This window comes from Pelophylax lessonae (genome assembly GCF_965119305.1).
Source record: "Pelophylax lessonae genome assembly, chromosome: 2".
NCBI lineage: Eukaryota > Metazoa > Chordata > Amphibia > Anura > Ranidae > Pelophylax > Pelophylax lessonae.
Window position 1 is genome coordinate 215,908,073 of NC_138769.1, and position 12,333 is coordinate 215,920,405.

Sequence of the window (12,333 nt, forward strand, 5' to 3'; positions counted from 1 at the left end):
GCTGCACGTGTGCACAGCGTGGCTAAGGGGGCTTCTGGGAAGAAGCATGCTAATTTTCGGCCCCCTCAGGGGCCCTTTCGTGCCTTTCGGCCGCACTACAAGGGCAAGCCGTTCAAAGGTCAAGGCTCTCAGAAGAAGCCCTGGTCTGGGAAACAGAAGTCCGGCCAATCCGGATCTGCAGCCCATAACAGTTCGGCCTGAAGGGGCGCCCTCACCCAGTTTTGGGGTGGGGGGACGCTTGCTCGGTTTTCTTCAACCCTGGTTGGCCCGTGTGCGGGACAGATGGGTTCAGGAGATCGTTCGATCTGGTTACAAGATCGAGTTTCTCTCTCGGCCGGAGAGCAGATTTTTTCCCTCAAATCTTCAACTGTCTCCAGAGCGTTTGCGGGACCTGCACCTGGCGGTGCGGGACCTGAGGGCTCAGGGAGTGGTGGTTCCGGTGCCTCATCGGGACAGATTTCGGGGGTTTTATTCCAATCTGTTCACCGTGCCCAGAAAGGAGGGCAAGGTTCGTCCAATTCTGGACTTGAAGGCTCTGAACCGCTCTGTGCGGGTTTGCAAGTTCCGCATGGAATCCCTGCGGTCGGTGGTGGCTGCCCTGGTTCCGGGGGAATTCATGGCCTCCATCGATTTGAAGGATGCGTATCTTCACATCCCCATTTTCGAGGGTCACCAAAGGTTCCTTCGATTTGCCATTGCGGAGGATCACTACCAGTTCGTGGCGTTGCCTTTTGGCCTCGCCTCGGCTCCGCGGGTCTTCACCAAGGTGCTTGCACCGGTTCTGGCGTTATTGAGGACCCAGGGCGTTTCTGTCCTGGGGTATCTGGACGACATTCTGGTTCGGTCTGCGACCAGCCAGGGTCTGGAGAAGGACCTGGCTGTCACGATGCAAACTCTGCAGGAGTTTGGTTGGACGATAAATTTTCCAAAGTCGACACTGAGTCCGTCGGTTCGTCTTCCCTACCTGGGAATGATTCTGGACTCGGTGCAGGCGAAGGTCTTCCTGCCGGAAGACAAACTCAGAACTCTTCAGGAGGAAGTCAGGTCCCTCAGGGACGTTCCGCACTCGTCTCTGCGGACGTGCATGAGATGTCTGGGATTGATGGTCTCGGCCTTCGAGGCGATTCCCTTCGCCCAGTTTCACACGCGGGGTCTCCAAGCGGAGATCCTGTCCAGGTGGGACGGGCGTCCTCAATCTCTGGATCTTCAAATCTCGTTGAGTCATCGCACCAGAAGAAACCTTCTGTGGTGGCTCCAGTCCCCGATGGTGTCCGGGGGCAAGTCGTTTCGTCCTGTCTCGTGGACGGTGATCACCACGGATGCCAGCCTGTCGGGCTGGGGTGGTGTTCTGGGCGTTCTATCCGCCCAGGGAACTTGGTCGGAGGGGGAGTCTTCCCTTCCGATCAACATTCTGGAATTGCGTGCGATAAATCTGTCTTCATCGCTGGACGGACCGGCTGCAGGGCTGCCCGGTTCGGGTGCAGACGGACAATGCCACGGCGGTGGCCTACATCAACCACCAAGGGGGCACCAGGAGTGCCCGAGCGGCTCGAAGTGGCCGACATTCTGTCTTGGGTCGAGACTCATGTCCCGGCGATAACGGCGGTTCACATTCCGGGAGTGGAGAATTGGCAGGCGGACTATCTGAGTCGCCAGACCCTGGATCAGGGGGAATGGTCTCTCCACCCGGCTGTCTTCCGGATGTTGTGCGCGAAGTGGTGTCTTCCAGATGTGGACCTGTTCGCGTCTCGTCTCAACAACGTGAAAAGGTTCGTGGCAAGGACGCGCGACCCTCGGGCAGACGCGTCAGACGCGTTAGTGGCCCCGTGGCATCAGTACAGGCTGATGTACGCGTTTCCACCGATTCAGTTGCTGTCCAGGTTCCTTCGCAGGTTACACTCGGAACGCAGCACGGTGATTCTTGTGGCACCGGACTGGCCTCGCCGGTCCTGGTACGCAGACCTCGTGAATCTGGCGGTCGACGCTCCGTGGCGTCTGCCTCTTCGAGACGATCTACTGTCTCAAGGACCGATATACCATCCTGCTTTACAGTCGCTGGCTTTGACGGCCTGGCTGTTGAGACCGAGGTCCTGAAGGAGAGGGGTCTCTCTCCTGAGGTCGTTCATACTTTGATCAACGCGAGGAAGTCTTCCTCGGGGAAGGTTTATTACCATACTTGGAAGGCCTATTTTGCCTGGTGTGAGTCCAGGGGGTTTTCACCCCGCACGTACTCGGTTTCCCGTGTGCTGTCTTTTCTTCAAACGGGTGTTGATCAGCGTTTGGCGCTGGCTACGATAAAGGGTCAGGTGTCTGCACTGGCCGTTCTGTTTCTACGTCCCGTGGCTTCCAACTCCTTGGTTGGCACTTTTGTTCAGGGTGTGCGGCATCTGGTTCCTCCTAGGAGGGATCCTTTGCCCCCTTGGGACTTGAATCTCGTTCTGTCTGTGTTGCAACGTGCTCCTTTTGAACAGATCAGGGAGATCTCGTTGTCTATGTTGTCCAAAAAGGTCGCCTTTTTGGTGGCGATCACTTCGGCTCGCAGAGTGTCGGAGATGGCAGCTTTGTCCTGCAAGTCTCCGTACCTGGTTGTTCATTTGGATAAGGTGGTCTTGCGACCTGATCCTTCTTTTCTTCCGAAACGAGTTTCGGAATTCCATCTTAATGAGGATATTGTCTTACCTTCGCTGTGCGCGAAGCCTAAACATCCAAAGGAGGTGAGATTGCATTCTCTGGATGTTGTTCGGGCGATAAGGGTTTACCTTAATTCGACTGAGTCTTTTCGAAAGACGGACTCCTTTGTTTGTTCTTCCAGAGGGTCCTCGGAAGGGCATGGCGGCTTCGGCCTCTACCATCGCAAAATGGATCAGGCAGACCATTGAACAGGCCTATGCTTTGCAGGGGAAGGTTCCCCCTGTGCCTGTGAAGGCGCACTCTACTAGATCTTTGAGTACGTCTTGGGCCTGTCGTCATGGGGCTTCTGTAGCCCAGGTGTGTAAGGCGGCGACCTGGTCGACCGTACACACGTTTACAAGATTCTACAAAGTAGATGTTCGGGCATCGGCGGATGCTTCCTTTGGCCGCAAGGTTCTTAGTGCGGCGGTTCCCTAGGGTCCCTTGTTGGGGACCTCTGGCTGTTGGGATAAGTTTTGTATCCCCTGGTTTTTTGTCTTTTCCTGGGTTGTTGCTCCTGTTGAGCACTTGTTTTTTTCTGTTGCCCAGCTGGTTTCCTTCCTTTGGTAAGGTTCCTTTCTTTGATGCGGAGACTGCGTTTCCCACCCCTCATGTTTGCACTGCTTTGGGACGTCCCCATATGTGACGAATATGAAGAGGCGGCGACTGTCGGAGGACGTAAGAGAAAACGTAATTTTTGTAAAATCTTACCTGTAAAATTCCTTTCTCTGAGTCCTCCGACAGTCGCCGCCCCCGCCCCTCTTTTGGGGTTTGGTTGTATACTCTACTGCTATTCCACTAAAACTGAGATATGGTTGCAGGAAGTAGGAGGGTATTGACTGAGGGGACCACCCCTTGAGGGTGGGATATGTTAAAAGCTTTAATGTTAACATATTCTGTTGCCTAGCTACTCCTTCGGAGCAAAGTCTAATACCCCATATGTGACGAATATGAAGAGGCGGCGACTGTCGGAGGACTCAGAGAAAGGAATTTTACAGGTAAGATTTTACAAAAATTCCGTTTTTAATATTTCCGTGGGTAGGGGGGGGGGGGCGCGCTCGCATCAGGTTTTAACCTTTTTTTTTAAAAGTTGTTTTTTTTTTTTTTTCAATCTACCTAGCTAGAAGTTTATGGATCAGTGTCCCATGGTGTATACCTCGGGCGGAGACCCCATTGCTTAGGGTTGGCCTTTAATGTTTGCTTCATAGTTGCAGGGTGCTATACAGTTCCAGGGCCCCTTGGGGCAGTATGCCCACCATAATGGGCAAAGCCTGGTCCTTAATAGGCCCAGCATATTGGGTTCCCCCGTATATAAATTCTGACTCCTGGCTTTAAACAGATCATAGCACAATATGCGGAGGGTTTTCGTTTTTGTGTTTTGGGCTAAAGATGCATGTGTTTAAATGAATAAGTTAAAATGTGGAGACACTTATGGTAAACTGGCCTTTTTGACTGTGCAGATGTTCCATTTCAATACTAAATGCATCTGTTCGATGCAAAGGCATAGTTAACACAAAATGTCACTGTCTACTTTTTTCATTAAGAATTGCAAAATTGTTTTTCTGTTTTTAGCTTTCAGATTGCAGCTAATCTAAACATGGAATGCTATGCCCTTGTGTTTGGAGTTAACACTTTTGTTGCCTTAGTTCTGCAAACACTGATGACTGTCATAGTTGTGGACTCCAGTGGCCTTGGTTTAGGTATACTTACACAAGTAAGTCCTTTCATCTTGTGACTCAGCATTTTCTTCTGGCCAGATTATAAAAGCAATAACTAGCCTGTGTGAGTGGTGTGTGTTTTTTGAGGCTGATGTGTTAGGAGGTACTGTAACACTGTAAGCAGCTCTAAAAGATGTATGTTTAATCCTTCTTTAAACTGGCAACAATGCGCTTTCCACCTGAAATCTTCTGGATGTATTTATCCAGATGCTCACCAAAGACGTTCCCCCATGGAAAGGAAAAGCTGTCAGTTTCTCACAAGGCAATTCTGCTGACCAATTCTCAGGCCACAGTACTCTTCACATATGAACACCGAAGAGCAACTTGGGAAATCTGTTGGATAGAATCCTTAAGGGCATCTACCGTAAAACATTAGGCGTGAGGGAACTCCAGCAAGTCTTCAGAAGATTCCCCCTGAATAGGCAGACTTCAAGTCACCCTTTTTAAAATTATCCCATTAACGATTGACAAACCACTATAGCTTGTTGAACAGCAGAGCCAGCGACGGCAAAGGAAGCTTTAATGATTCCAACTTTTTTTTTCTGCTGCGACCTTAAAAACCTAGGCATTATCAACCGTACAGGTTAAATTCTTGAAGAAATGGCAGCATCTACCGAAGGCATACACCACTTCCTTTTGAATTTCTCCTTCATAGGATAAAGCAAAGAAAATCTCTTTTGGAGGCCTGAATAACTTGTCGGGATGATCCCAATCCTCATACACCCGCTGTCCAGCAGGGGGTATAAAGGAAAAGCCTGGGAATTCTGCTGAGGGCACAAAGAAAAGGAGGCTTCTGACACTTCCAGAGGAGGTACATTTGCTGAAGATGCTGAAAATAGTTCCACAGAGACTGAATCCTCAGCCTGACCCTCTTTCAAACCATCAACAGCTACTTCTGTACATCTTCTGCCCATTCTAGCTCTAAACCAGGAGTTCCCGTAAGGACCTGTGAGCCTAAAACTCTGGATCCCTGCTGGGCCCTGGGTACACGAGAGGGGGTGATCTATCCCGTTTCCCCCCCCCCCCCCCTGTGAAACCAAAGCAATCATCCCAGCTAATTTACCTTCAAGGCTAGTCAAGGCAGATGCCAAGTCATCCTTAGTAACATAGGTAGACACAGAGGTATTAAAGGTAGCAACGATACCTGACAAGTGTAATGGCTTGGATTGGCCAGTTGCTTCAGGTCTCTCAGGGGAAGATAGCACAGCAGGAGCAAGGCTAGGATTTCTGAATCCTGAAGTGAGTGGAAACAAGTGTTCCCTTCCCTGCTGCACCCCCTCCACTTCTTTTTCTGGAAGACATCGCTTTAATATAAGGAAGACCCAGAAAGAGAGGTTCTTTGCACAATCAGGCAGACAGATCCTGTGATCCAGCATACGCAGTCATCACAGAACACTACCCTTCTCCAGTAATTGCAGCCGTGTCAAAGACCCCATAGACACACATGCCCTCTTAACCTGCTCTGTGTCCCAGCAAGATTTGGCCAGCAGCTCTAGCAAACCGTTCAGGCCAGTAGCTCCACATGTTTTAACTGAGCCTGATCTATGGGAGGAACTTCCTGTCTATTGGTTGCCAGTGTCCAATCACCTAAAGGTAGCGTATAACCCAGATAGTCATTATTACCGGCTCTGTGTCCCGTGATGTACGATAAAATAATGTGTAGACTCCTTCTAAATGCCTGCTACTAGGCTTTCTGGTAACTTTGGTTAAGGTAGCTGTATCCAGCTGACAGATCTTTTGCAATAGAAATGTTTTAACAACTTTTTTTGTCCATTTTTTTTTTTTGCAGTTTAACATCTATGCTGGGTATTTTGCCATCATCGCCTTTATATTTTTTGTCAGTGGACTTTTTAATGTAGTAAAAAACTGTTGGCACAAGCAAGACCCACCGGAGTCCTTGGGGACTTGAGATTTCCTCTAAAGGCTAATGCTTCGCTTAGAAAGCTCGTTGATACTGAAGCATAGATCAAAGTGAAATGACCTGGCCATCACCAAGCTTAAAGACATCGGATATCCAAACATACGGTGTAGCAGATGGACATTGCCACTGATGACATGATGTAATCCTGTTAACTCGATGCTGCAGCGTCTTGAGATGCCTATTGACGCAAGAGGGCTTTTTGCTTTTGATGGATCCAGGCACTCAACGCATATTTAGATTTTCCTTTAGCGTGTACCTGAAGTGGAATTATTGTACAACCAGTGTGAGTGAGAGATCTTTTTCCTATCTCCTACAGCACCATATTTCACCTCTTTCATTTGAAGCATGCAATCTTCTTTTTTTTTAATTTTTTTTTAAATTTGGCAATATTTTTAGCCTTCAGCTAATTTGTGTTTTGATCAGTGCTTGTATATTGATGGTGACCCATGCTGCTGTTTTTGAATGGTAAGCCACTGTAGGAAGCACTTTTATAGTTTGCTTCTCCTGACTGCATAATTTATGATCTTCATTTCCATATTGTCCGGAGGAAGAAACTATATCCCAAAATTGTTTCATTGAAAGGCAGCGCTTACCATTACCCTGTGGTAAAAAGGTTACAGTTCTCCTCCTTTACGACCTATCAGGCTGATTTACTAAAGGAGTTGAGAATCTTCACTCCATAAGCGAAGTGAAGATTTGCTTCACTTCTAGTCATGTGAAAAGCAAATTCCTGTTTATTTCATCTGCACATTGAGTACTCAAAGTGAACACTGCTACAATGAGTAGTACAATTAAATATTCTCAACTTATAGTAAATCGGGCTCAATGAATGAACTATTAGACTTTCACCCAAGTTCATTTTCAAGTGAAGTGGTCAAGATAGTAAATTTCCATTCAGATATTAAAGTCAGTTGATTTAAAGCAGATCAAAACTGGTGCTTACAAAAAAAATATATTGTGGTAAGCTTTTGTGGACGAAATTAACCTCTGGTGTTTTACTAAAACTGGACGGTGTAAAATCTGGTACAGCTCTGAAAAGAAACCAATAAGCTTCCAGGTTTTTCTTTTTGTTAAAGCCTAATTGAACAAGCTGAGTTTAGAAGTTGATTGGCTTCCATGCACCACTGCACCAGACTTTGCGCACTGCAGTTTTAGTAAATCAACCCCTGTGTGTCTTTTCTGTCATAAATGTTTCTCCTTGCCTGTCAGCGTTTTTTAAATGTACTCTGAGCCAGACATGCGCAGAGAATTGTGCATGTCTTTCATAAATGTATGGCAGGACAAAATAACTCCTATGTACATAAGTGGACATTGCATTATCCCAGCCTCGACATTTAAGATGGCCAAAGACTCTAAATCGGTAAGAGGACTTGACTAATCTAAAAGCGCCAGAGATGGGGGCCATGATCACAAGAGAAGGGCATTTGCAAGGTAAGAGTGCCATAATGTGTAAATCTGCTAATTATATTTGCACATTATGAAAAAAGCTCCCGGGGGCCCCAAATTATGTAAATTGGTCAGTTCTTCTTTAACCACTTGCCGACCGCCCTACGCAGATCTACTGTGGCAGGGCGGCTCGGCTGCGCATAATCATGTACATGATTACGTGCACGCGGTCTCGGCGGTGATTAGACACAGCGGGAGGCAGACCGCGGGGGAGCGGGCTCGATCACCACCGGCCTCCCGCGATCTTTAGAGAAACTGACAGGAGAGCCGCCTGCCTATGTAAACCAGGCTTCTCTTCTGTCAGACAGGCACATAGAGATCACTTGTTTCAGCCTAGCTGAAACACCGATCTGTGTGCCTTTCAGAGCCCCCCACAGTTAGTAAGCACATTTTAGGCTTACATCACCAGTATTAACCCCTTCTCTACCATTGTCATTTATACAGTAACAGTGAATATTATTTAGCACTGATTACTGTAATGTCACTGGTCCCCAAAAAGTGGCAATGTCAGTTAGGTGTCCAAACTGCCGCAATGTCGCAGTCCCACTAAAAATAGCTGATCGCCTCCATTACTTATAAATAAATTAAATAAAAAAAGTCCAAAAATCTTTCCTATAGTTTGTAAACGCAATAACTATTGCGCAAACCAATTAAAATACGCTTTTTGGGATTTTTTTTTTTATACCAAAAATATGTAGCAGAATACAAATTGGCCTAAACTGATAAAAAAAAAAAAAAAAATTTGATTTTTTAAAATTTTTTTTTTTTTTTTTTTTTTTTATTGGGAATGTTTTATAGCAGAAAGTAAAACAATAGTGTGGTGTTTTTTTTTTTTTTTTTTTCAAAATTGTCGCTTTTTTTGTTTATAGCACAAAATCTATAACCCGTAGAGGTGATCAAATACCACCAAAAGAAAGCTCTATTTGTGTGTGTGTGGGGGGGGTGGAGAGGACATCAATTGTATTTGGGTACAGCGTCGCATGACCGCACAATTGTTAAAGTAACGCAGTGCCCAATCGCAAAAAATGGCTTGGTCATTAAGGGGGTAAAACCTTCCGGAGCTGAAGTGGTTAAAGAATTACATTCCTTTCAAAAAAAAAACGCAGCTATAATATAAATGCTGTGTCTGCAAGACAATTGCAAGTCCAAGAGTCCAGCACTGTCTTCACCCGAGCTGGTTCTTCACCGATTTGAAACCTTAGCCCCACCTTTCCAGCTGTGGGAGCCATCTGTGACATCCTGTTTCACAGCTGGATCCCCACTATGCATATGTGAGATCACACAGCGCTTTCAGACTGGTCCTGCAGCCTCCTGGGACATGTGACGTGTCTCAGGAAGTTGCAGGCAGAGAGGGGTGAGTCCAATGTCTGATTTCTCACCTGAAAAATGTGGAATTGGGAGCCAATACCTGTCAGAAAAAGGTACCTGCTCCCAGGAGAGAAAAAAGCACCAAAAAAATGTTCCAGTAGGGAAGGAGGAGAATATGTGGCACTTTCACTTTTTAAGTTAAGTTGTGCTTTAACCACTTAAGCCCCAGAGGATTTGGCTGCTAAAGGACCAGGGGTTTTTTTGCGATTTTTTACTGCGTGACTTTAACGGACAATTGCGCGGTCGTGCGACGCTGTACCTAAACGAATTTGACGTCCTTTTTTTCCCACAAACAGAGCTTTCTTTTGGTGGTATTTGATCACCTGTGCGATTTTTTGATCACGCGCTATAAACAAAAAAAGAGCGTAAATTTTGCAAAAATAACAATATTTTTCACATTTTTTTATATGAAATTCCCCAAAAAAAAAAGTAAAAATCAAAATTTTTTAACATTTTTCGGCCAATTTGTTTTATGCTACCTATGTTTGGTAAAAAAAATCGCAAAAAGCGTATTTTGATTGGTTTGCGCAAAAGTTATCGCGTTTACTAACAAAGAGAAAGATTTTTGTCATTTTTGGTGTTTTTCTTTTTTAACGCGTAATGGTGGCGATCTGCGATTTTTTTTCGGTACTGCGACATTGCGGCGGACAGATCGGACCCTTGACTGACATTTTTGACACTTTTGGGGTTACCAGTGACATTACTGCAGTAATCAGTGCTATACATATGCACTGTTACTGCAAAAATGACACTGGCAGGGAAGGGGTTAACTTTATTGGACAGGGAGGGGTTAAGTGTGTCCTAGGGGCGTGCTTTCTACTGTGTAGGGACATTCCTATTGGTGTAAAAGCAAAGATCAACCGTTCTACATAGTAGAACGGTCAGATCTTTACTTTTACACAGGGAGAACTGACAGGCAGCTTGTTTACACAAGCTGCTCTGTCTTTCTCCCTTCACAGGAGCGATCGCAGTGTGACTGGCGGACATCGAGTCCGCCGGTCACACGCACTGACTTGCCTGTGAACGAGCCGCGGCGGGCGCGCGCCCGCCCGCGATAGGCTCGCAAGTCAGTGACAGGCGAGTGACGTACCGATACGTCACTCTGCCTGGCCGGGGCTGACCGCCGTAGTATATAGTCGTGCGGCGGTCGGCAACCGGTTAAGGTAAACTACATTGCTGCTTACTGTAGGAAAATCATACACTGGGTGTCAATATCTGTATAGAGGGAATAACTGAAGCCTTTATGGATAGTACAGTATATACTTGAGTTGTCTTTGCCTTACTTTGTATATTTTGTAAAAATGGCCTTATACCACTATGTATAGCCTCATTAATAGATGTACTTTGCCTGATAATCCGTGACGTCTGTAGACAAAGTATAGTATAGTTAATGTGTATTATGTCTGCATTTCTAAAGATATATAAAGCACATGGCTTTGTAATGATGCAGACATCCGGTAACTGTAATCAGTAATGGAAATGGTAAAGCTGGTTCTTTACCCCCGTTTTCAAAGGTTGTCATCAATGGCTTTTTTTTTTTTTTCATAATAATGACCCTATGTTGAGGGCCTTGCTGCTGAATTTTTATTTTTTTTTTTTGCAGGAAGACATTTTTGTTTATCAAAGATGATATTTAGTTCACTTGTAAAAGTTTTTGCTAAATATCCAGTTCATAACGAATATTTGAATAGCTATTGGAAAGTAAGGTCAAAGTCTTCTGCAACATAAGCTGACCATACACTATACAATCTGAATGTCTCCTTTAGATCTATCATCAATGATGTAGTACAATAGACTACCTGATTTGATGATGAGTAAATGGATTGTTTAGCTGTGTATTCACGTTGCATCGTTTTTTGTAAAGCTAAAGATTGTGCAATTAGATTGTAGTGTGTATAGCCAGCTATTGATCTATGGCTAACTGACACAACAGTATTTTTTGCCTTGCTGCAGCTTAGAGGAAAGGTTATTTTTATGTTACAAGTCTATAAACGATTAGTGTGGAGTACTCCAATTCAACTTCGTGTACAAATTGGTAGGATTTATTGTGCCATGGAAGTGGGTTGAGTGTTTAGCTTCCAGGAGTGTTGCACACAGAGTTTTTGGAAATTGACTGGAAAAAAAAAACGACCTATTGATTTTAATGCTGAACGGGTCAGTAGGGGTCCTATAGTACATTCTCCTTTCTGGTAAACTTAAGTAAGAAAAGTGCAGCATAAATTAAAGCCTTTCTGATACCTTCGTTTTCTGCAGCTCTTTTCCCCAAATTTATTCCAGCTACGGCTGAAAGATAATATATTCTGCTTTATTTAATAGTATTATATAAAAAAAACGTAAAATCTAAATTCTAAGGATCAGTTGTTTTCTGTGTCCTGTTCAGACCATACAGGTGCCTTGCATAAAAATGCACCATGTATGCATTTTTACTGAATGCAATGCGTCTGTTAGTAGAACAAATGTTAGAATTTTAAAGCTAGATGTGGCCTGCACAGAAAAAAAAAAAATTTAAAAGAAGCACAATGCGCTTAAAAATGCATGTCAATATGAATGCATTTTCTATGTGTTGTGTGAACGGGCCCTTAGACCATGAAAGTAAAGAACTTTATAAGCTATAGGATAACATGTTCCTGTTTCCTAACGGTCTCTTTAGAAATGATCTGTTACATCATAAAAACTTCATCAGAGGAAAAGCTGCAAAGAAACCACAAATTACAAAATTGTAAGACGGCAAACAAAATACTACAAAGGGTACAAAATCCTATTTCAAGGTCTCTGATGTCTGAACTGTAAAACTCAGACAAAATTTAAATAAGATCGATTTTATTGACTTTTTCTGTCAAAGTTTGCCTAATGTGTTATACTCTGAAGATTGTTTAAAATATATGCACAATATATGTAATATTTACAAATATTGTATGTATTTCTACACAAAGTTTGTTTCTGGATATTTGTGTAAAATGTTTTCTAATTTAATAAAATTAACTTATTTTTGCAAAAAAGTAAATTTTGGCGTGTGATTTTTTTTTTTTTTTTTTTTTTTTTTTTTTTTTTTTTAAACCTACATACATATATCTATCTGTGATTGAAGGGTGTCCACTTTTTACGGGCGAACTGAGAATCCATTAAGCATTTCAGTTGTTTAAAGTCAGAGTGCACCGAGGAACAGTGTTAAATGAGTACGAATTGCAATATGCAGGTCCAGATCTAGAC

The 12,333-nt window shown here is 44.4% G+C and overlaps 1 protein-coding gene across 1 annotated transcript in view; it reads left to right on the top strand.

Annotated features, from left to right (window-relative positions):
* SLC19A2 (solute carrier family 19 member 2) overlaps positions 1-6,387 on the top strand; it is a 31,700-nt gene extending 25,313 nt beyond the window's left edge. Inside the window, exons 5-6 of the mRNA XM_082244478.1 lie at positions 4,243-4,384; positions 6,178-6,387. Coding sequence (XP_082100604.1) covers positions 4,243-4,384; positions 6,178-6,297 — 262 coding nt within the window. The 3' untranslated portion in view covers positions 6,298-6,387. The remainder of the gene's footprint in view (positions 1-4,242; positions 4,385-6,177) is intronic.
* The last annotated feature ends 5,946 nt before the right edge of the window (positions 6,388-12,333 follow it).